We start from the raw sequence: 21797 nt of genomic DNA on the forward strand, positions 1-21797 counted from the left end.
ATTTACTAGGAAAGGCCTCACAACTGTCAGCTCCGACCTGGAGTTGCTCGAAACACTTATCCCGAAGCCAGGAGGAAGCAGCCCCAGCGCCCGCACAGCCAAAGGCTGAGACTGAGATGTGTGAGCCCGCACCGGCCCGGCGGGAACCCGCGGAGGGCAGGGCGCGGGGACTCTCCGGCCGCGCCCACAATGTCCACCGAGAGGACACGCCCCACACCGCTCCAGCCGCCCACCGCGCTCAGGACACGCCCATCCTGGGCGAGGCCTTCCGAGGCTCCGCCCAACCCCGGCCCCACCGCCCCCTACGGCCACGCCCCCCTTACCCGGAAGCGGGTGTCGGGAGCACAGGGCCTCTGGGTGAGTGCAGTCCTGGGCACTTCTCGCGCTCCTCGGCCCCGCCCCACCCCTTCCTTCACACCGGGGCCCGAGTCCCTGCCGACGTCACAGACCCGCTCTCGCGCCGCTGGCCCGGGGCTCCCTGACACTCGCGAAGCCGGGAGCTCCGCTGCCGGGTTCGAGTCGCATCCGTTTCCGGATCCGAGGCCATCCTGGTCCGACCTTCCGGCCTATGGTCTCTTCACGGGGTCCCGCCCCGTGTCAGGTCCCCACTCGCAACGTGCGCTCTCGCCCTCTGTGCCTCTCGGGGCCGCACGGGACTCCGCGCCCTCCGGCGGCTCCAGGAATCCGCAGACCCCCGTCTTCTCCAGAAGCGGCCCGGCCCCGCCGCTCGCTCCCCTCGGCGGTCACCGCCTCAGTAAGGCCCCTGAGCCCCCTGGGGAAGGGTATCGGCCCTGTCCAGTGACGCCCCGTGACCTTCTGTCCCAAGTCCTATCCTTTGCCGGCACGGGTACCGCTCCCTCATGGGACAGTGTCCTCCTGGGCAGAGCATCTTTGCTCCATTCCATGGGTGTCGAGTGGGGCGGGCAGGCCGAGACTGAAGGAAGGAGTAAAGGAGAGTGAGGACTTGAAAAGCAAAATAGAGGAGGGAGGGAGGTGGGTGCAGTGGGACTGGAGAGACAAAATACCGGTAAAAAAGGAAAGTGACTGAATAAGTAGCATTGTGTGTGAGGTGTGAAAGTCGCTCGGTCGTGTCCGACTCTTGGCGACCCCATGGACTACAGTCTATGGGATTCTCCAGGCCAGAATACTGGAGTGGGTAACCTTTCCCTTCTCCAGGGGATCTTCCCAACCCAGGGATCGAACCCAAGTCTCCCGCATTGCAAGCAGATTCTTTACCAGCTAAGCCACCAGGGAAGCCATAAGAGGCATTATGGTACATGAAAACAGACAAAAAGGAGATCAATACGGAGATGGCCAAGGACAGAATGGAGGCGGGGACTTTCACCCGCAGTAGCAGTTGGGGAAAGTAGAAGGATAGATTCCAAATTCATTCAGTTCAGTTCAGGTCAGTTGCTAAGTCGTCTCGGACTCTTTGGACCCCATGGACTGCATGTGCTCAAACTCATGTCCATTGAGTCGGTGATGCCATCCAACCATCTCATCCTCTAAAATTTTCCAAATTACTTTGAGTGTATTGTGTCAGATTCAAATCATGAGACCTTGGTCCTTTTCTTGTCATTATTGTGTACTAAAAGTATTCTCTGGTGCTTAGTAAATAATTTGTACACTATTTCATGTGCAGTTGGTAGGGATATTAATGATTTTTGTCTTAAAAGTCAGTACCAGGTAGTTTAAACTAGTGGTCCAGTGTTCAACAGCATTCTTTCTTCTGTATGTGAGTTTTTAATTTATTGGTCTGTGATCTACAGTTTTCAACTAAGTATACGCTCTCTTCAAATTTCTTTAATTTTTTTGTTTGTTTTGCAAATATTGAATGATAGGCTGGATGATTCTAGAACTTGTTCTCACAGATCTCATTTGTTCATGATGAGTACATTACTCAGAGCTGTTTCCATACCTGAACGTTTGTGTTTCCCAATGCCGTTATTTAAAAGTGTTCTTAATGTTATACTTTTTATATAGTCATAGAATTGTATATTTTGATATCTATTGTGGAAAATAGAAATTAAATGGTTTTAATCAAGATGATTACAACCATGAAAGACAACTTGCCCTTGCTCAGGAAAATGAAATGAGATCTGGAATCTTTAGGGGCAGGAGTGAGAATGATCCTGGACCACCTGGTGCCTGTGAGGCCAGTCATGGTTCCTCTTTCCTGTTCATGTGTCTTTCCACATGCCCCAGGACACATTCTCGCATAGTCAAAAGGCAACTGGTAGGGAAAGATCAAGAGTGTTTAAGCGCAAAACAGAGGTATTTCTCCAAGGAGGATGTGGCACTTGGTTCAGGAAAGGGAACTTGGAGGAGAAAGGGTGATCCACTTTGGATGTTAGAGAGTGAAAAAGAGCCTAGGAAGCTCAGCAACAGGAGAGGAGGAGACCTCTTCCCATCCTTATCTGGTGATGCTGTGCTCAGCAGGTGCTGGAAGACACTGTGAGGATTGACTTGAAAGGGAGGGTTGTACCAACTTGCCTTCCCATATCTGCTGTGTGATGTGTGGGCTTTACAGCATAGAGGGGCAGAGAAACTTAGCTGTTGATGCCCATGTAGGAGTTTATTGGCCCTGTTCCCTAATAGTTCAGCAGATGCAGAGGACCATTTTTTCCAAATGTTTAATTTCTCCCCTACATGTGTGGTTGTGGCCAGAAAGGGGAGAAGTTATTTGAAGACATGAATGGCACATTCCCAACACTAAAGAGTGACTTCTGGCCTGAGCAAGACACTCAGAGTAGGGGAAAGATGAGGAGTCAGGAGTAAATCTTTATCTGGGAAAGCTCATATTATCTGTTGCTTGATCTGCCCTCTCTTTCCTGTAATGCTGTTCTCAGGACTTGCTAAAATCTGACTCTCAGATGTCCTGCCTAAGACGTTTTCTCACTCATCTATGGCCTCTCCTATCTCCAGACCAATTCTATCTCACTGTCACCCAGTGACATGGAACTTGGGACGTGGTTCCATTTGGGGGATCATCATGAGCAATGCTGCATGCCCAGACATTGACTAGAGACAGGAACTGGACACCATGCAGTCAATAAGATTGCCAGTTGGGACTGCATAGGCACAAGAGGTGGATGTAGACCAAGATGAAAGAAAGTTGTGGAGAGGGGAAAAGTGTTCTACCTGGTTGTACAATGTAGCTAAAGCTTAACAACATAAATCTTTTTATTTGGCCTGTAATTAGAGACTTAGCCATGACAAATTAAGGTGGCATTTCATCCACATCATGTAGTATATTTTATTCTGTAATTGTTTAAAAACACAATCAACCCAAAATGTCTAATAGTAAGAGGATTTTAACATTATTCACAGCACACCTGTCCCAGGGAGATGTTGGTGTTCATGGATTTGTAAAGAATTGACTTGTCTGCAGATACTGAGTGTTCCTCCTCTTTGGGTAAGTTGTGGTTTTGTTGCTGAGCCAATAGATGGCACATTTCATTTTGTAACAGGTTTTGGCACCGTTCTCTACACGAAGTACACAGTTGCCAAGAAATCCTCGTCTGTCTGTCCCCTCGTGCCTTAACCAGGATTCTTTTAAATATGTGTGTATAATTGTAGATTTGGATAAAATGACAACTCTTTGTTCCTAATTTCCATTTTACTAATGATTTAAGAGACTGAGTAAAGGTTATTCTTTATAGACATGTATATATAGAATGAATTTTCCTACTTATTTTTCTAATTTATGGTTTAGTTACATACACACAGACACTTTGATAATGTTGATGCAATGAAACCAAATCATGGCCTTTGCTTTTTTTCCCTTCGTAAGGTGTCACCTGTTTCATAGTATAAAATATTACGTTCATTTAGTCCTAATATATTGTTTAATATTGTTTATTTCAACTGTTTAATTTGAGCTATTTTAAAGTTTCAAATAATATAGGTTCAAATGTAACTTGACTGATCTCCAGGTGTTTTTTTTGTTTTTTTTTTCTTTTCACAGTTATTTTGGCTATATCCTCATCCCAAATCAAAACTGAGACAAAAATCAACTTTTCGGATGTTTCTCATTTTTTATGTGAAATATTGCATATGATTTTTGGAGGGTATACTTGATTTACAATTTTGTTTTATATGTACAGCAAATTGGTTCAGTTATACATATATATACACGTTATTTTTCAGATTCTGCATATGACTTTTAAATTTGAGTTGCACCACATTTCTGCAGTCACAGATTTTTTTTGTCACCATGTCCTCTAGTCTAAGAATTTGGTTTGGCAGACTTTGTTCATGTCACATTTATGTCCTTAAAAAGTTTTAAAATTTCTTTGCATGAGTTTTCAAATTTATTTGAAGTTAGAGTCATAATATTTGGCTATTATACATACAGACTGGCTTTCATGTGTTTACTTAGGTTTTAAACTATTGTTACTAAATAGGAAACATTGATTTTAGTACATTAGGGTTGGATTTGTCCACTTTAAAAAGTATTATTAGGTATGATAGTTAAAATGGATTCTTATATATATTTTTTTAGTTTGAAATCGTATCTTCCAAAAATCATTACAATTTCAGCTCCTTGATACCATTTTTTAATTTCATCTTTTTCCTCTCTTTTCTGGGTTCTGACTCAAGCACCTGCACTGATTTCTAGGATACTTCTTACTTCTATTTTGGCACAGCCTGGTGGTTTCTTACTTCTATTTTGGCACAGCCTGGTGGTTTCCAGGCATTGGGAGGAGAGGGGAATGGGGACTGGTTGTTTAGTGGGTGCAGAGTTTCAGTTTTACAAGATGAAGAACATTGAAGATGGTTGCATAACACTATGAATGTATTTGACACCACTGAACTACACACTTAAAAATGGCTAAGATGATAAATGTTATGTGTATGTTTTATTTTACAATTTAAAAAATTAAATTCTGTGTACAATAAAAATCAGTCCTGAAACTAATCATTTATTCTGGAAATCCTTAAATTTTGTGGATTGCAGAGTTTTTCAGTTATTAGGATAACAACTAGGTCTGACTTGAAGAGACATACACTGAGCTTTTTCTTGCTTGGGAGTAAAAATGAAAGATATTTCTTTGGATAGAGATTTACTCAGCATAAATATTTACACTTATGCAGAGTCACCACTCTTCTGTCCTCAGTCTGTGAATATTGTTGTTAGATTACAGATCCTCTTACAAATAAAACTAAAGAGGAGGAAGGATTCATTTGCTGCAGATTCTCAGTGCTGCCCAGAACAACCAAAATCATAAAACACTGAAGTCTGAGAAAAGGCATAAAGTTTCCTTTTGAGACTTTTAGAGGACGCAAGAACTTAAGAATACAATTTGTTGTCCTTAATTTCATCTACAGGGTCTGCCTAATTTCCTGATTTTATCTTGATTGGGACCCACTTAGTCAGATACTGTCCTTTGGAGTAAAACACTGATGAGATTATCAACAGCATCAAAAGAGAATTCATCAATATGATGCATTTTCTGGAAAGAGAAAGATGCTCTGAACTCTGGAATGTTGTGGCAGTGTCCTCAGTGAATATTTGGCTTTACTGGGTTTTCCGTCTGTTTAGTTCTGGTGAGTACTGGAGACCATGTTCACCAAGAGTGAAGTATTCATTTTGGTGGGAATTCAATGAAGGGATCTCTGAGGACCTGACACTCAAACAGATTGAAGGAAATAAGTATGGGGTAGCAAGTTGTGTTTATGTATTTGAGTGGGAATGAAGGATGCTAGTGAACAGTGTAGAAGTAATAGCAATGCTAAACTGTATTTGTGATGTTCTGAGACAGCATCTAAAATGTTTACCCTTGGATGTCTGGTGGAGAAATTGAAAAGATTAGAGACTAGGTAAAGAGTAATATTTGGGGAGAATGAGAGATGATGTACTGAGATGTAGTTCATTTCTAGTATATATTAGTTTTGGGGGGGGAAAAGTGGTAAGCCCAGAAATGGAATTCAAACATGAGTTTTGTCACTTTCAATTTAGAAAAAGTAATGGAAGGAATCGAAGTAACTGTGTAAATATGTAGGCATACGTGGGCAATGCACATAAATAGAGAAAAATGAAGGAGGTAGGGTGGAGTCTTGAGATCTTCCAACAGTATCACTTGAGAAGTCCTTGGTAAGTGATACAGAGTTAGAGTGACAAGATTACTCTGAAGACTGTAGACTAAGAGAAAGTTAGGGAAAGTATGTTCCCCAAAAGAGCTTGACTTCCCATGCGGCTCAGCGGTAAAGAACCGCCTGCCAAGGCAGAAGACACAGCAGATTTGGGTTCAGTCCCTGGGTCAGGAAGGTCCCCTGGAGAAGGAAGTGGTAACCCACTCCAGTATTCTTGCCTGGAGAATCTCATGGACAGAGGAGCCTGGCAGGCTTCAGATCATGGAGTCACAAAGAATTGGACATGACTGAGCACACACACACATTGCAAGTAGGTGCCGTTGATTCCTCCAAATAAAATAAGTACCTAAAATAATTAACCCTGTCAAAATATATTCTTAATTCTCTTAGTTCACAACTAAATGCAGAAGAAATCTAAAAGTGAGTGTCACTGGAAATTCTTGGAAGAGACAGTGATTCCAGATGAGTGTATGAGGGGCTGAGAAAAGCAGGGATGTTTCAAGGAACTAGAGGGGTGGAATGGAGCTGGAGAAACAGTGCACAAAGTAAGAATAATTAAACCTGAGAAGTTCATGGTTGTTACTCAAGGTGGAGACACACGTGGCATGAGTCATTGATCCCTGTGATTTGGAGTTAGGAGGGAACTGGACACTTCTGAACATCGTGAGCGAATTAGCATACCAAACTCAGTGGTGTCCACATTCTACTCTAAACTGAGGGTGTTTCTACCTTCTTTGGGCTTCCCTGATAGCTCAGTTGGTAAAGAATCCACCTGTAATGCAGGAGACTCCTGTTTGATTCCTGGGTCAGGGTAATCTGCTGGAGAAGGGCTAGGCTACCCACTCCAGTATTCTGGCCTGGAGAATTCCATGGACTGTATAGTCCATGGAGTTGCAAAGAGTCGAACATGACTGAGTGACGTTCACTTTTATGCCTTCTTTAGTAAGAACAATAGCCATGCCTTCTTACTTTTGATCCTAGGAGAGCTCTACCCGTATTTTGCGTGGAGCACACTGCATGTTTCTTTTGGTTGTCCTGGGAGCTACTTCCAGGTGAAGGGCTGGGGCTTCATGACAAGTGAATATGGAGGTTGCAGACAGCTGAGAGGCTCACGACTTTTTTCTTCTTCCTCAGCTCTGCTTCCTGTTGCCTGGACTGTGTGTAAGTGAAAACCCAGAAGACAGTTGGCAGCTGAACTAGTTACAATGGAATCTCAGGTGGGTAGGAAATTACTCTTTCTACTGAAATTGGCAGTAGAAATTGCTTTCTAATCTCTATCGCCATTGCTGGTGGTGGGGTATATGCTCAGATTTGTCCGGCTCTTTGGAACCCCACGGACTGTAGCCCACCAGGCTCCTCTGTCCATGGGATTTCCCAGGCAAGAATTCTGGAGTGGGTTGCCATTTCCTTCTCCAGGGGATCCTCCTGACCCAGGGGTCCAACCCGAGTCTCCCTCATTAGCAAACGGATTCTTCACCACTGAGCCTTCTGGGAAGCCCTATTGCCAGTGTATGGACATAATTCTCCTACAGGCACACATGTTCTAAGTGCACTTGAGAGGTTGTTCAAGGATCTGAGCTTCAGTTAAGTTCCCCGGAATTCTGGAATGGTCATGTTGGGTCAAGAACTCATCAAATGGTCATTCCTTCCCAACGTTATAGTAAGATATTCCAGTCTTTATTAATGCCATGTATTCAAGAAGAGATAAGAGAGGTTTTCTTTTCTTCATGCAGCCCATGGCCCACTTGGCAAAAAAAAAAAAAAGATTGTCATTAACCATTTTATTAACTGTGATGGGCTTAGGATTGAGGTGAATACAGGCAATGGAGATGAGTAAGAAGGAAAACGTTGCAACCCACCCACTGGAGAGACAGATGTTTCCACAGATGACATTGGTGAGTCCAGTGTTAGGTACTGAGGGAGTGCTGACTAGTGCTAAGAGAAAACAAATGATTATGCAGGAGAAGGCAATGAGGAGTCATTAACTTACATTTTTTCAAATTTAAACTTCTTAAAATTTTGATAAAGTATATTTGTGCTTTTCAAAATCTTCTAAAAAAGAAAACTAAATTTTCATTATTATCAATGTCCCAAGTCATAAATTTTTCCCTCTTTGTAATTTCTGCTTTTTCACATTTCATAACCGGAAACAGTGTATAGAGAATAGTGTTTTCTTAATTTGAGCTGTGATTCAGAAGAAAGAATATAGGAGGTAGAGTACTACTTTAAGCCCTGAGGAAGTTTTCCGTGAATGAAAGAGGCCAGAGCAATCAGGTGGCTTCAGATGTACTTGAGTAGAGAGACAAGACAAAGAAACAAAAGGACAATAATAACTGATATTTGGAGATCCCAGGGTAGTTGAGAAAGGGAGACCTCAGACATAGGAAGGTCGGGATAAGACTGTCCTTCTCTGCAGAAGTCTCAGACCTGTGGTGTGAGCTGCTGACTCATTTACCCTTAATAGCAAACACCTCAGCTTTGTAAGATGAAAGGTGGTACCTGCTGATCCCAAGACCTGTATGAATGCTAATCAGTTAGGCAGAATTCTAGATGTTGCTTCAATATTCTCTACCATTTCCTGAATAATAAACCTAAAAGTTATATTTAAGAAATGGCTGCTAGATAGCACATCACACATTAAGTCATTAGATCTTTCAGAACTGATGACACATTATTAAAAACCATTTCACTGAGGAAGAAACTGAGGCCATATAGAGCAATAATCTAACCACAGTCATGTTTTAAAAGGGGCATATCATGGATACGTCATCCCTTGTGATGATTCTTAGATTTACTTGAAATTGAATTGAAGACTGTTCAGTTTTCAAGTGGAAATTTTATAATCATGATTTGGAAGTTGTAATTATAAATCTATTGGGAAATCTCCACGGTTTGTTACACCATGGAGATTAGTAACAAAAGACTTGTATTGTCTTTTTATAATGAAGTTTTCTGTATTCAGAGTGTGTGTGTCTTCGTAGGTTGCTGAAAGTCAGAGGTTTGTGTCAACGATGAGAATGATTTGATTGGACCCAAAGTACTGTTTGAGATTCTGTACACTCACCTGCCACTTCCTTAGTGCCTTATACCTGTACTGTCCTCCCCTGGCAGAGATGGCCGTGTCTAAAACGATTTCTGTGATGTTTTAGGAATCAGTGACCTTCCAAGATGTAGCTGTGGACTTCACCCAGGAAGAGTGGGCCCTCCTGGACACCTCCCAGAGAACACTGTTCAGAGAGGTGATGCTGGAGAACATCAGTCATCTGGTCTCAGTTGGTTAGTCAGTTACTCTTTAATGATTGGTGTATGTATTCATTCAACAAGGATGGAGGAAAACTTTCCCATTTCTCACTCCAGATTCTGTTTTGACTCTTTATCATAACTCTTGGAACTACCTTATCAAAATTTTCTTTAATTTCTATATTTTTGGGGGCTTCCCTGGTGGCTCCCCTGGTAAGTAATCCACCTGAAATGCAGGAGACCTGGTTTGATCCCTGAGTCGGGAATATCCCCTGGAGAAGAGAAAGGCTACCCACTCCAGTATTCTGGCCTGGAGAATTCTATGTACTGTATAGTCCATGGGGTCACAAAGAGTCAGACATGACTGAGTGCTGCTGCTGCTGCTAAGTCGCTTCAGTCATGTCTGACTCTGTGTGACCCCATAGACGGCAACCCACCAGGCTCCCCCATCCCTGGGATTCTCCAGGCAAGAACACTGGAGTGGGTTGCCATTTCCTTCTCCAGTGCATGAAAGTGAAAAGTGAAAGGGAAGTCACTCAGTCGTGTCTGACTCTTAGCAACCCCATGAACTGCAGCCCACCAGGCTCCTCCATCCAGGGGATTTTCCAGGCAAGAGCACTGGAGTGGCGTGCCAGTGCCTTCTCCACACGACTGAGTGACTTTCACTCATTTCACTACTTATGTATAGTTTGTCAATCCCACTACAATGTAATCTTCCTTACACAACTTTGAGTCTTCGTTGCTACTCAGTCTCTGATGCTCAAGCAATGGTGGGAACTCACTATTTTTGTATGGGTAAATAAATGTGATTTCTTAAAATTTATTTTACAGCAAGGACTGTGGTTTGATCAGATCACAGTGTTAAAAATAATAGATATATTGTTTTCCACATAGAACTTAGATTTTTCTGGTGGAAGTTGTATGTATTGGATTCTTTGGATATATAGTATTAAAGCACTGTGAAATGAAAATATTGCAGATTCCATAATCTGTCTTTGAACTTGGGCATGGGCATTAGTGGTGATAGGTCATTAATGTCTTTGGGAACAAGTTGAAGAGTTATCATTTTGCCAGTCAAAGCCTGTACATGTTGTTTTCAACATACTCTTCTCTGTTCTGACCTTTAGAGGTTACTGTATTCTTCCTCATTAGTCTGCTCTGTGATCATGCACTGTTATGAGCATGGAACTCAAAATCCACATATCTTTCTCCTACAAACAGGTAATCAGCTTTACAAATCAGATGTGATTTCCCATTTGGAGCAAGGAGAGCAACTTTCAAGAGAAGGGTTAGGCTTCCTGCAAGGTCAGAGTCCAGGTGAGTTCCAAGAACCTGTACTTCAATAGGAGGAGGAGCCTGGTCAGTGAGTGAATAGGCCCTAAGAAATCAAGTGAAAGTTGCTCAGTCGTGTCTGACTCTTTGTGACCCCATGGACTGTAGCCTGCCAAGCTCCTCTGTCCATGGAATTCTCCAGGCAAGAATACTGGAGTGGGTAGCTGATCCCTTCTCCAGGGAATCTTTCGAACCCAGGTCTTCCACATTGCAGGTGAATTCTTTACTGTCTGAGCCACCAGGGAAGCCCAAGAAAACTGTTGGGTAGCCTGTCCCTTCTTCAGGGGATCTTTCTGACCCAAGGATCGAACTGGGGTCTCCCGCATTGTAGGCTGTTTTTAAAATTTAGACAGTGTCATGGGGAAGCATTTTTCAGATGTTATCATACATTGAAGGCATCAATTTTCTATTCACAAGGCTTTCTGCCATTGTCCTTGGCTTTACACAAGGTGAAATTTGTGTACCCACTGGAATTAATAAACATTCACAAAACATCCCTTTTCGTGGTCCTGTTCTATGAATAGGATCTTCTCTTTTCTTCCCCAACTTGCCATATTCATTTTATCTTCCTCATAATTCAGTCCTGAGAATGACAGTTGTTACATGTGTTTCTTCTCTCTTTACAGTATTCCCTAATTTGACATTCTTTCCCATCTGTGTGTTAGTATTTGAAACAGACACAAATGAGCATTGAGTCACTTCAACATTTTACTTCCACTGATATCATTATAGTAATTTATTTTTTTTCTAGTCATTTCAGATAGAGAAGATGATCCAAAAAAACAGGAAATGTTATCTATGCAACATATCTGCAAGAAGGACGCACCTCTAATTAGTGCAATGGTAAGCTTCACAAGTGTAAATATGTTCCTCCAGATGAAGACCTGGGACTTGAATAAGTTGGAAATTTGGCATACGTACCTGGTTTAACTAAAGTTGGCATCATGGACTTCCACAGGAGAAAATTTTAGTTAGTCTGGTTTTAAGGAAGAAAAGATTAACCAATAGTCAGAACTATAAACAGTTTATAGTCTTATAAACAGACAGTTATGTAATTATGGATTATATTCCTAAACACTGAAACATAATAATGTCTTTAAAATTAAATAGGTATCTCTGCAGTTGGGATATTACAAAAGGTAAATCTATGCTTGCAAGAGAGTAATAGCTCATGTTTATGTAAATATTAAAAATACAGAAGCAATTTTAACTGGAGTCCATCACTGAATGATTACCCTAGAATTTATATGTAGAGAAAGGAAGGAATGAATAAATTGGGCAAATTTGTAACAATCTGTCATTTCATTTCAAAAAGCAGTGGTCTCACACTCAAGAGGATCCTTTGGAATGCAACAACTTCAGAGAAAAATTTACTGAAATCTTACCATTGACTCAGTATGTAATACCTCAAGTGGGAAAGAAACCCTTTATTAGCCAAGATGTTGGAAAAGCCATCAGTTACTTGCCATCCTTTAATATACAGAAGCAGATTCGTTCTAGAAGTAAATCATATGAATGTCATCAAAGAAGGAATACCTTTATTCAAAGTTCTGCCCATAGGCAACACAATAATACTCAGACTGGAGAGAAAACATTTGAATGTCATGTATGTAGGAAAGCCTTCAGTAAAAGTTCTAACCTTAGACGACATGAGATGATTCACACTGGAGTGAAACCACATGGATGTCATCTTTGTGGAAAATCCTTCACTCATTGTTCTGACCTTAGAAAACATGAAAGAATTCACACTGGAGAGAAATTATATGGATGTCATCTGTGTGGCAAAGCCTTCAGTAAAAGTTATAATCTTAGGCGACATGAGGTGATTCACACCAAAGAGAAACCAAATGAATGTCATCTGTGTGGGAAAGCCTTTGCTCATTGTTCTGACCTTAGAAAACATGAGAGAACTCATTTTGGGGAGAAACCATATGGATGCCACCTGTGTGGGAAGACTTTCAGTAAAACGTCTTACCTTAGACAACATGAGAGAACTCACAATGGAGAGAAACCATATGGATGTCATCTATGTGGGAAGGCCTTCACTCATTGTTCTCACCTTAGAAAACATGAGAGAACTCACACTGGAGAGAAGCCATATGAATGCCATCTATGTGGAAAAGCCTTCACTGAATCTTCTGTCCTTAGACGACATGAGAGGACTCACACTGGGGAGAAGCCATATGAATGTCACCTGTGCTGGAAAGCCTTCACTGATTCTTCTGTCCTTAAGCGACACGAAAGAACTCACACTGGAGAGAAACCATATGAATGTCACCTATGTGGGAAAACCTTCAATCACTCTTCTGTCCTTAGACGACATGAAAGAACTCACACAGGTGAGAAACCATATGAATGCAATATATGTGGTAAAGCCTTCAATAGGAGTTATAACTTTAGATTGCATAAGAGAATTCACACTGGAGAGAAACCATATAAATGTTACCTATGTGGAAAAGCATTCAGTAAATATTTTAACCTCAGACAACACGAGAGAACTCATGCTATAAAGGTGATAAATGAAGATTCACCACCCATACCTTCAAAGTATAAACACTCTTGAGGACTCACACAATGAAGAAATACTATGTTTATTTTCAATGTGTAAGAGTCTTTATTCATCCTTATTAATTAACTAAAGTTAATTCACAGTAGACAGAATCCATATGTATGTCACCTGTGTAACAAAACCTTTAGCAGTGGACTTGTGGGAGAACAAACTGCAAATGGAATGAATGTGGAGGAATCTTCATCCTCAGCTGTAACTGTTAAATGGATAAATCACATTTCAGAGAAATTCCAATAATATATCTGTAATTAGTGTAGAAATACCTTTGGTTATGTTATCCTTTAAGTAAACCACAGAGGGGAGAAACTGGACCTGTAATCACTGTACTTGTTTACATTAGCACCACTCCTGGCACGCATCTGAAGATTCGGTGTCAGGTAACTGCTAGTGGAAACAAACTAGGACATGAAAAATATGGAAGGCATTTGGAGTATCCCCTTCTGGAATGCCTGACATACATGTAATGAGAAAAGTGCTGCCCCTCCTAGTGATGCATGAAACACCCAGAAAGCAGGGAGAGCAGAAGCAGCCATGGTCCCCTGATCTTGCCCATATTGCCCTGTCAACAGCCATGAATCCACAGATCCCCAACTGGGAGTGAGATCCAGGAGTTCAGCCCCTCCCATACACAAACAGAAGGCTCAGAGAGGGGAAGGTGGAGCTTCCTTCCGCCAGGGTAACGAGAAGGCCTGGGCCTTGGTACCCATTTAAACATGTCTATTATCTATGTTTCACAGGTGGCAAAACTGAAAACACAGATGTTTGTAATCAGTTTATCCCATGTTTTTCTGGGACATACATATGGACTCAAAGGGATGGAAAACATACTCCACATAAATGGAAATCATAAGAACAGAGGTAGCCATGTTTACATCAGACGGACTAATTAAAAACTGAGTTCATCAAGAGGATATGTAACATTTGTAAATATGCCATACAATATAACACCCGGACTAAAGTGCAGAAAATACCTTATAGTGATCAAATAGAGGAAGCATTCCAAAATAAAGGGAGATAAGATGAAGGAAAGATTTGTATTTTATTGTATTGTATAAAAAATATAACTAAGATGAATCAGAGTGCACGTGTTCATGTATGTCTGTATGTGTGTGTGCACAATAAAACTACAGAATATAAAACAGTATGTGAAGTTACATGAAAAATTGGTCAAGTAGGAAAGTTAATTTACATGTCAAATAAAATGCATTAATCAGTCATCAGTGACATGGAAAGAGGAAAACCATATTCATCTTTTCACATGCATAAAAAGTAATGTAGTGTAAAGTCCTGTTGAAAGCTGAGTGAAAAGCCCACCTCCTGGTTGTGGATGAGAATAGCTTTAGGCAGTGGGTAGCTTACCGATTCAATGGACGTGAACTTGGGCCAACTCCAGGAGATGGCGAGGGGCAGGGAAACCTGGCATGCTGCAGTCCATGGGGTCCCAAAGAGTCTTGACACAACTTGGCGACTAACAACAAAGCTTGCCAAACTATCAAAATATGAATACAGCCTAGTTTGAATCAGCAAATGAACTCCAACTTGCCCAAAGCAGAGGAAAACTTAGACTTCTGCAGATAAATCATTCTGCTCAGAAATGGCCACTAAGAATTCCTTATGAAAAGAGTGTATCTTGAGATGGATGAGGGCTCAGGGAAGGCCATGAGTGACTGAGCAGATGTGTGAGGCAAGATACAGGAGAGAGATTAGCAGGCCCTGGGGAAAAAGGACACGTTAGGAAGAGAACACACCAACCAGAAGAGACGATGCTTCCTAAGAAGCACTCCTGACTCCTGCTCTTCTCATCTGAGCTCTCTAAGGCAAGATCAGCCTTAACTGGTCACTCTTGGGAATTGAAAATACATCTTTCAACATACCTCGTTCCTGTGACACAAGCATATACATAAGGACAAATTCTCCTTGTGGGTGTGATGGTCATCCGCTGTCCAGTAAAACACTGGGAACTCAAAGTCTATAAGCATGGAACCCACAGATCGGTTTTTCTGTCCTTCAGTTCCCTTTGCTAATGAAACCCACATGTTGCTTGGCAGCAGTGGGTATAAGAGAGGGACTGACCTACCTGTGAATTGGAGACACTGAAGATGCTTCTAATCCCTGATGAACAGCATATCCAGGAAAGGATGGGCAAAATTTTTCATTTGCCCTAATTCTCCCACCCAATCCTAGCTCCTTAATCCTCTACAGTGTTCTTTTCATTTTCCAAGCCCAGTTCACATAGCCATGTGGCCCCTCCAAATGGGAAAGGTAGTATTGTTCTCTGCTTAGTTTTAAAAGTCTTGGTCCAGATGACACCCGCACTGAGCACTTGCCTTGAAGCAGCTGAGGCATATTCTAGATAAAAGATATTCATCCTCAAGCAGCACCCTTTAATAACTAAACAGTGTCTCCCTTTGCAGGCACACTGTAAGTGAGAATCCTCATTCATAAGTAAGTAGGAGGATAAGAGAGAACCCAGACCCCGGGGTCAGAACCCAGACCCACACCCTGGGCATCTCTCTCGCAGTGTGAAATTTTGCTAGTTTGGACTCTTCCTCTGAGGTCACATTTGCAGGACAGAGAAACGTTTCTACTTCACTGGAGGTTGTCGTGGGGAATTACGGTTACTGTGCCACCAGGCAATTGTTTCATAAATAAAGACCTTCCCTTCTGGACAGGCCAAGCTCTGCCTTCACATCTGCAGTGGTGATGTCACCAAGCCTCTGCTGTGAGTGAACTCCTGCCATGGATGCTCTGCCCACTCTTGCTCTGACTGTCCTGGCCCCACTCTCCTCGGACACGCTGACCTCGCAGCTCCTCATTAACTGTCTCCCTGACTTGGGCTCCTATTGTTGCCACATAATTAAACTATGATTTCCTTTTCCACTTCCATCTCTTCAAACTTGCTCCCCCACACCTCTGAGCTGTGGGTCAGAGCGAGCTTGGGCTGGGAAACAGGGCTACTGGGCTCTGAGGTCTGATCCAGGCTCCAAGCCTGTAAGTGGCTTCTGGCCACCCCTTTGTGCTCCAGTACTGTGCTCTGTCTCCTCTCATCACAGCAGAGATGGGCAACTGGGGGTGTCCCGGCTCCACACATTCTGAGGTGCTGGATGAGAGAGAAAGGACCTTGGCCTTCAACCCCTGCCAAGGGGTTTCCTCGGACCGCAGGGGGCCCTATAGCCAGAGGAGGCTGCTTATTGAAACCTGAATGGATGCAGTGGAGAAGGGGCTGCATGTGTCCCTGTGGCTGGTGGGGTGAAGGGGGTGGTCCTGACACTGTTAAAGAGCAGGCAGCCTGGTCCTGTTTACACTGTATGTGTCCTGGGATGGGACACAACCAGGCTGCAAGCCCCTCCCAGCCCTCCTCGTGGGGTCAGTACAAGGCTCTCTGGCCAGTTCTCTGAGGGGCAGAGAAGACCAAGGAAGACAGCGGGGTGTGGGGATGCTTGAACTCTAAGCAGTCCCCAATCCCCAAACCCTAGAAGACTAAAGGCAGATAGAAGAACTTCTAGAAGGATTGGAGGGAGTGGGGGGGTGGGCTGCATCTAGGGAGTGGGCGAGGAGGGAGATGGGGGAGGAGCTTGAGGGCTGCAGGGAGGGTGGGAACTTGATGGGCCCTGTTTGTGATTGATCGCCTGAGTGGACACAGGCCACGAGATCAGCAAGGGGACCCGCCCCTCTGGTCTTCCACCCGGTGGCCTCAGCCGTCACCAGGGGCAGGGCAGCAGCCCAGGTGCAGAACCCCTCCCCTGGGGAGGAGGCTCCCCACCCCCACCCTCCCGGTCGCCCCCGCCACACAGCACTGCTCTGACCAGGCACTGACGCGCTCCAGGTAACGCATCCCCAGACAGGCTTCGCTACGCTGGCCAAAGCCTAACCAGATGAAGAATTTAGTTCTCTTTGAAAACATTGTACTTTAGGCTAACATACTAATGTAATTTGTGGTTTAATAGCAGTTTATTTAGATTTTAAATACATCAAAGGCTAAAAACTACAACTTTTCCACCACTTTATACCCAGCACCCACAGCAATGCCTAGCACTGCCTCATTCATGGTCAGTAACATCAGAAAAAAAATCACTTTGTCGGTTCTACTTTCCTCTTTCTCGTCCATCCGTTGCCTCCCTAATATTGTCTGTCATGTGTTTCTTAAAATACAATAATACCCTGTTGAATTAATTCACAATTAATTAAACTCATCTCACAAACTAGCAAAGTAATGCTCAAAATTCTCCAAGCGAGGCTTCAACAATATGTGAACCAAGAACTTCCAGATTTAGGTGGATTTAGAATTGAAGCTGGACTTAGAAAAGGCAGAGGAACCAGACGTCAAATTGCCAACATCCGTTGGATCATTGAAAAAGCAAGAGAGTTCCAGAAAAACATCTACTTCTGCTTTATTGACTACACCAAAGCCTTTGACTGTATGGATCACAATAAACTGTGGAAAATTCTTCAAGAGATGGGAATACCAGACCATCTGACTTGCCTCCGGAGAAACCTGTATGCAAAAAAAAAAGAAAGAAAGAAAGAAACCTGTATGCAGGTCAGGAAGCAACAGTTAGAACTGGGCATGGAGCAACAGACTGGTTCCAAATTGGGAAAGGAGTATGTCAAGGCTGTATATTGTCACCCTGCTTATTTAACTTATATGCAGAGTACATCATGAAAAATGCTGGGCTGGATGAAGCACAAGCTGGAATCAAGATTGCTGGGAGAAATATCAATAACCTCAGATATGCAGATAACACCACCCTTATGGCAAAAAGTGAAGAACTAAAGAGCCTCTTGATGAAAATTAAAGAGAGTGAAAAAGCTGGCTTAAAACTCAATATTCAGAAAACGAAGATTATGGCATCTGGTCCCATCATTTCATGGCAAATAGATGGGGAAACAGTGGAAACAGTGTCAGACTTTATTTTTCTGGGCTCCAAAATCACTGCAGATGGTGACTGAAGCCATGAAATTAAAAGACGTTTGCTCCTTGGAAGAAAAGCTATGACCAACCTAGACAGCATATTAGAAAGCAGAGACATTACTCTTCCAACAAAGGTCATATAGTCAAAGCTATGGTTTTTCCAGTGGTCACGTATGGATGTGAGATTTGGACTATAAAGAAAGCTGAGCACCAAAGAATTGATGATTTTGAACTGTGGTGTTGGAAAAGACTTGAGAGTCCCTTGGACTGCAAGGAAATCAATCCCAAAGGAAATCAGTCCTGAATATTCATTGGAAGGACTGATGCTGAAGCTGAAACTCCAATACTTTGGCCACCTGCTGTGAAGAGCTGACTCATTTGAAAAGACCCTGATGCTGGGAAAGATTGAAGGCGGGAGGAGAAGGGGATGATAGAGGATGAGATGGTTGGATGGCATTACCAACTCAATGGACATGAGTTTGAGCATGCTCAGGGAGTTGGTGATGGACAGAGAAGCCTGGTGTGCTGCAGTCCATGAGGTTGCAAAGAGTCGGACATGACTGAGTGACTGAACTGAACTGAAATAATTCACTCCATTCCAAAGGGAAAATCTCATTCACAAAACCAAATGCAGTTATATCATTAATTCACTCAGTGGTTTCCACATGCCTTTGACGGAGAACCTCTGGACCTGTCATGACTCTGGGCCCAGAACCCAGTCCTGCTGCCCTGCCCAGGCCAGCACCCCCACCTCTGCCCCACAGCCCCACCGCCAGCCTGCCCTCAGCTCCCGGGCACAGCGGTTCTGTTCACCACTGACACTTTACCCAAGTTCTGACACCATGGGGGGAAGAAACTGTAAAACTTTAGTCCTATTTCCAACTGCTGAAATAAAATTTTACTAATTTCACTACTGTGTGTTTATTATTTTATTCCCCAGCTCCACAAATGTTTTCCTTCAGAATCATGTCTAGAGGGTATTTTTGTTTCCTTAAATTTTCCCTTTTAAACTAGCCTTTAAACTCCAAAGTAGTTGAAAATATGTCCTTCCTATATTTCAGGCTAATTCTTCCTAAATGGCATGGGCCTTGTTCAGAGTCTTCTGGCTTATATATTAATTTCTAGGAAAAAAAAAAAATCATTTGCCTCACGAATGCTACAGCTTAAGTCAGGCTGTAAAGACACAGGAACGTAAAAGCAAACCATGTTTGTTGAGCATAGATGACACGAAATGGTTGCTATGAATACAATACACCCTACAGGGTTTTATAAAATGATCTGCCTGGAATCAAATATCTGTATCTAAAATGAAAACCGCTAGCAAGCTAGCAAGCACAGGCAGCTGCGACAGCGCACAAGAGTGGCCGAGAGGAGGTACCCCATGCCTGAGGTCAGGGGCCATGGCTGAGAGGAGCTACCCTATGTCCCAGGTAAGGAGCAGCAGCTGCACTTTGCTGGAGCAGCCGTGAAGAGATACCCCACATCCAAGGTAAGAGAAACCCAAGTAAGATGGTAGGTACTGCGAGAGGGCATCAGAGGGCAGACACACTGAAACCACAATCACAGACAACTAGCCAATCTGATCACATGGACGACAGCCTTGTCTAACTGAATGAAACTAAGCCATGCCATGTAGGGCCACCCAAGATGGACAGGTCTTGGTGGAGAGGTCTGACAGAATGTGGTCCACTGGAGAAGGGAATGGCAAACCACTTCAGTATTCTTGCCTTGAGAAACCCATGAACAGTATGAAAAGGCAAAAAGATAGGACACTGAAAGATGAACTCCCCAGGTCAGTAGATGCCCAATATGCTACTGGAGATCAGCGGGGAAATAACTCCAGAAAGAATGAAGGGATGGAGCCAAAATAAAAACAACACCCAGTTGTGGATGGGACTGGTAATAGAAGCAAGGTTCGATGCTGTAAAGAGCAATATTGCATAGGAACCTGGAATGTCAGGTCGATGAATCAAGGCAAATTGGAAGTGGTCAAACAGGAGATGACAAGAGTGAACATCGACATTCTAGGAATCAGCAAACTAAGATGGACTAAATGGGTGAATTTAACTCAGATGACCAATATATCTAATACTGTGGGCAGGAATCCCAGAGAAGAAATGGAGTAGCCATCATGGTGAACAAGAAAGTCCAAAATGCAGTACTTGGATGGAATCTCAAAAACAACAAAATGATCTCTGTTCATTCCCAAGGCAAACAATTCAATATCATGGTAATCCAAGTCTATGCCCCGACCAATAATGCTGAAGAAGCTGAAGTTGAACAGTTCTATGAAGACCTACAAGGTCTTCTAGAACTAACACCCCAAAAAGATGTCCTTTTCATTATAGGGGACTGGAATGCAAAAGTAGGAAGTCAAGGAACACCTGGAGTAACAGGCAAATTTGGCCTTGGAGTACAGAATGAAGCAGGGCAAAGGCTAATAGAGTTCTGCCAAGAGAACGCAATGGTCATAGCAAACACCCTCTTCCAACAACACAAGAGAAGACTCTACACATGGTCATCACCAGATGGTCAACACTGAAATAAGATCGATTATATTCTTTGCAGCGAAAGATGGAGAAGCTCTATACAGTCAGCAAAAACAAGACCTGGAGCTGACTGTGGCTCAGATCATGAACTCCTTATTGCCAAATTCAGACTGAAATTGAAGACAGTGGAGAAAACCACTAGCCCATTCAGGTATGACTTAAATCAAATCCCTTATGACTATACAGTGGAAGTGAGAAATAGATTTAAGGGACTAGATCTGATAGACAGAGTGCCTGATCAACTATGGAATGAGGTTCGTGACATTGTACAGGAGACAGGGATCAAGACCATCCCCATGGAAAAGAAATGCAAAAAAGCAAAATGGCTGTCTGAGGAGGCCTTACAAACAGCTGTGAAAAGAAGGGAAGTGAAAAGCAAAGGAGAAAAGGAAAGATATACCCATTTGAATGCAGAGTTCCAAAGAATAGCAAGAAGAGATAAGAAAGCCTTCCTTAGTGATCAATGCAAAGAAATATAGGAAAACAATAGAATGGTAAAGACTAGAGATCTCTTCAAGAAAATTAGAAATACCAAGGGAACATTTCACGCAAAGATGGGCTCGATAAAGGACAGAAATGATATGGACCTAACAGAAGCAGAAGATATTAAGAAGAGATGGCAAGAATACACAGAAGAACTGTACAAAAAAGAGCTTAATGACCCAGATAATCATGATGGTGTGGTCTCTCACCTAGAGCTAGACATCCTGGAATGTGAAGTCAAGTGGGCCTTAGGAAGCATCACTACAAATAAAGCTAGTGGAAGTGATGGAATTCCAGTTAAGCTATTTCAAATCCTGAAAGATGATGCTGTGAAAGTGCTGCATTCAATATGCCAGCAAATTGGGAAAATTCAGCAGTGGTCACAGGACTGGAAAAGGTCAGTTTTCATTCCAATGCCAAAGAAAGGCAATGCCAAAGAATGCTCAAACTACCGCACAATTGCACTCATCTCACACTCTAGTAAAGTAATGCTTCAAATTCTCCAAGCCAGGCTTCAGCAATACGTGAACCGTGAACTTCCAGATGTTCAAGCCGATTTTAGAAAAGACAGAGGAACCAGAACTCAAATTGCCAACATCCTCTGGATCATCAAAAA

The 21797-nt window shown here is 42.8% G+C and overlaps 1 protein-coding gene and 1 long non-coding RNA gene across 30 annotated transcripts in view; one reads left to right on the plus strand and one right to left on the minus strand.

The window, feature by feature from the left end:
• The window catches only part of LOC147378824 (uncharacterized), a 46658-nt gene extending 46125 nt beyond the window's left edge, over positions 1-533 (minus strand). Inside the window, exon 1 of the long non-coding RNA XR_015143334.1 lies at positions 324-533. This is a non-coding gene — a long non-coding RNA (uncharacterized LOC147378824). The remainder of the gene's footprint in view (positions 1-323) is intronic.
• Positions 264-14376, plus strand: ZNF596 (zinc finger protein 596). Of its 29 annotated transcripts, none has more exons than XM_086336968.1 (10): positions 444-754; positions 3331-3415; positions 5332-5550; positions 7231-7313; positions 7830-7991; positions 9246-9372; positions 10558-10653; positions 11420-11511; positions 11987-13007; positions 13975-14376. In XM_086336968.1, the coding sequence occupies exons 5-10, from the start codon at positions 7920-7922 to the stop codon at positions 14085-14087; spliced, it is 1521 nt and encodes a 506-aa protein (XP_086193094.1). In that variant the 5' UTR covers positions 444-754; positions 3331-3415; positions 5332-5550; positions 7231-7313; positions 7830-7919; the 3' UTR covers positions 14088-14376. The 29 variants fall into 29 exon arrangements, with proteins under 29 accessions (XP_086198381.1, XP_086179070.1, XP_086179647.1 ...); XM_086335392.1 differs by having other exon boundaries at positions 7900-7991; positions 11984-13007; XM_086337745.1 differs by having other exon boundaries at positions 7900-7991.
• The last annotated feature ends 7421 nt before the right edge of the window (positions 14377-21797 follow it).

The sequence above is a fragment of the Bos grunniens genome, chromosome 1 (genome assembly GCF_055505025.1).
Source record: "Bos grunniens cultivar Pamir isolate PY7600 chromosome 1, Bosgru_T2T1.0, whole genome shotgun sequence".
Classification (NCBI taxonomy): Eukaryota; Metazoa; Chordata; class Mammalia; order Artiodactyla; family Bovidae; genus Bos; species Bos grunniens.

Bases quoted from the DNA above. Each gene is read 5' to 3' on its own strand.
- ZNF596 (XM_086322944.1), top strand. From the start codon at position 7,920: ATGGAGATGAGTAAGAAGGAAAACGTTGCAACCCACCCACTGGAGAGA. The intron at 7,992-9,245 runs GTGAGTCCAGTG...GTGATGTTTTAG, and splicing joins TGTTTCCACAGATGACATTG to GAATCAGTGACCTTCCAAGA. The intron at 10,654-11,419 runs GTGAGTTCCAAG...TTTTTTTTCTAG, and splicing joins CCTGCAAGGTCAGAGTCCAG to TCATTTCAGATAGAGAAGAT.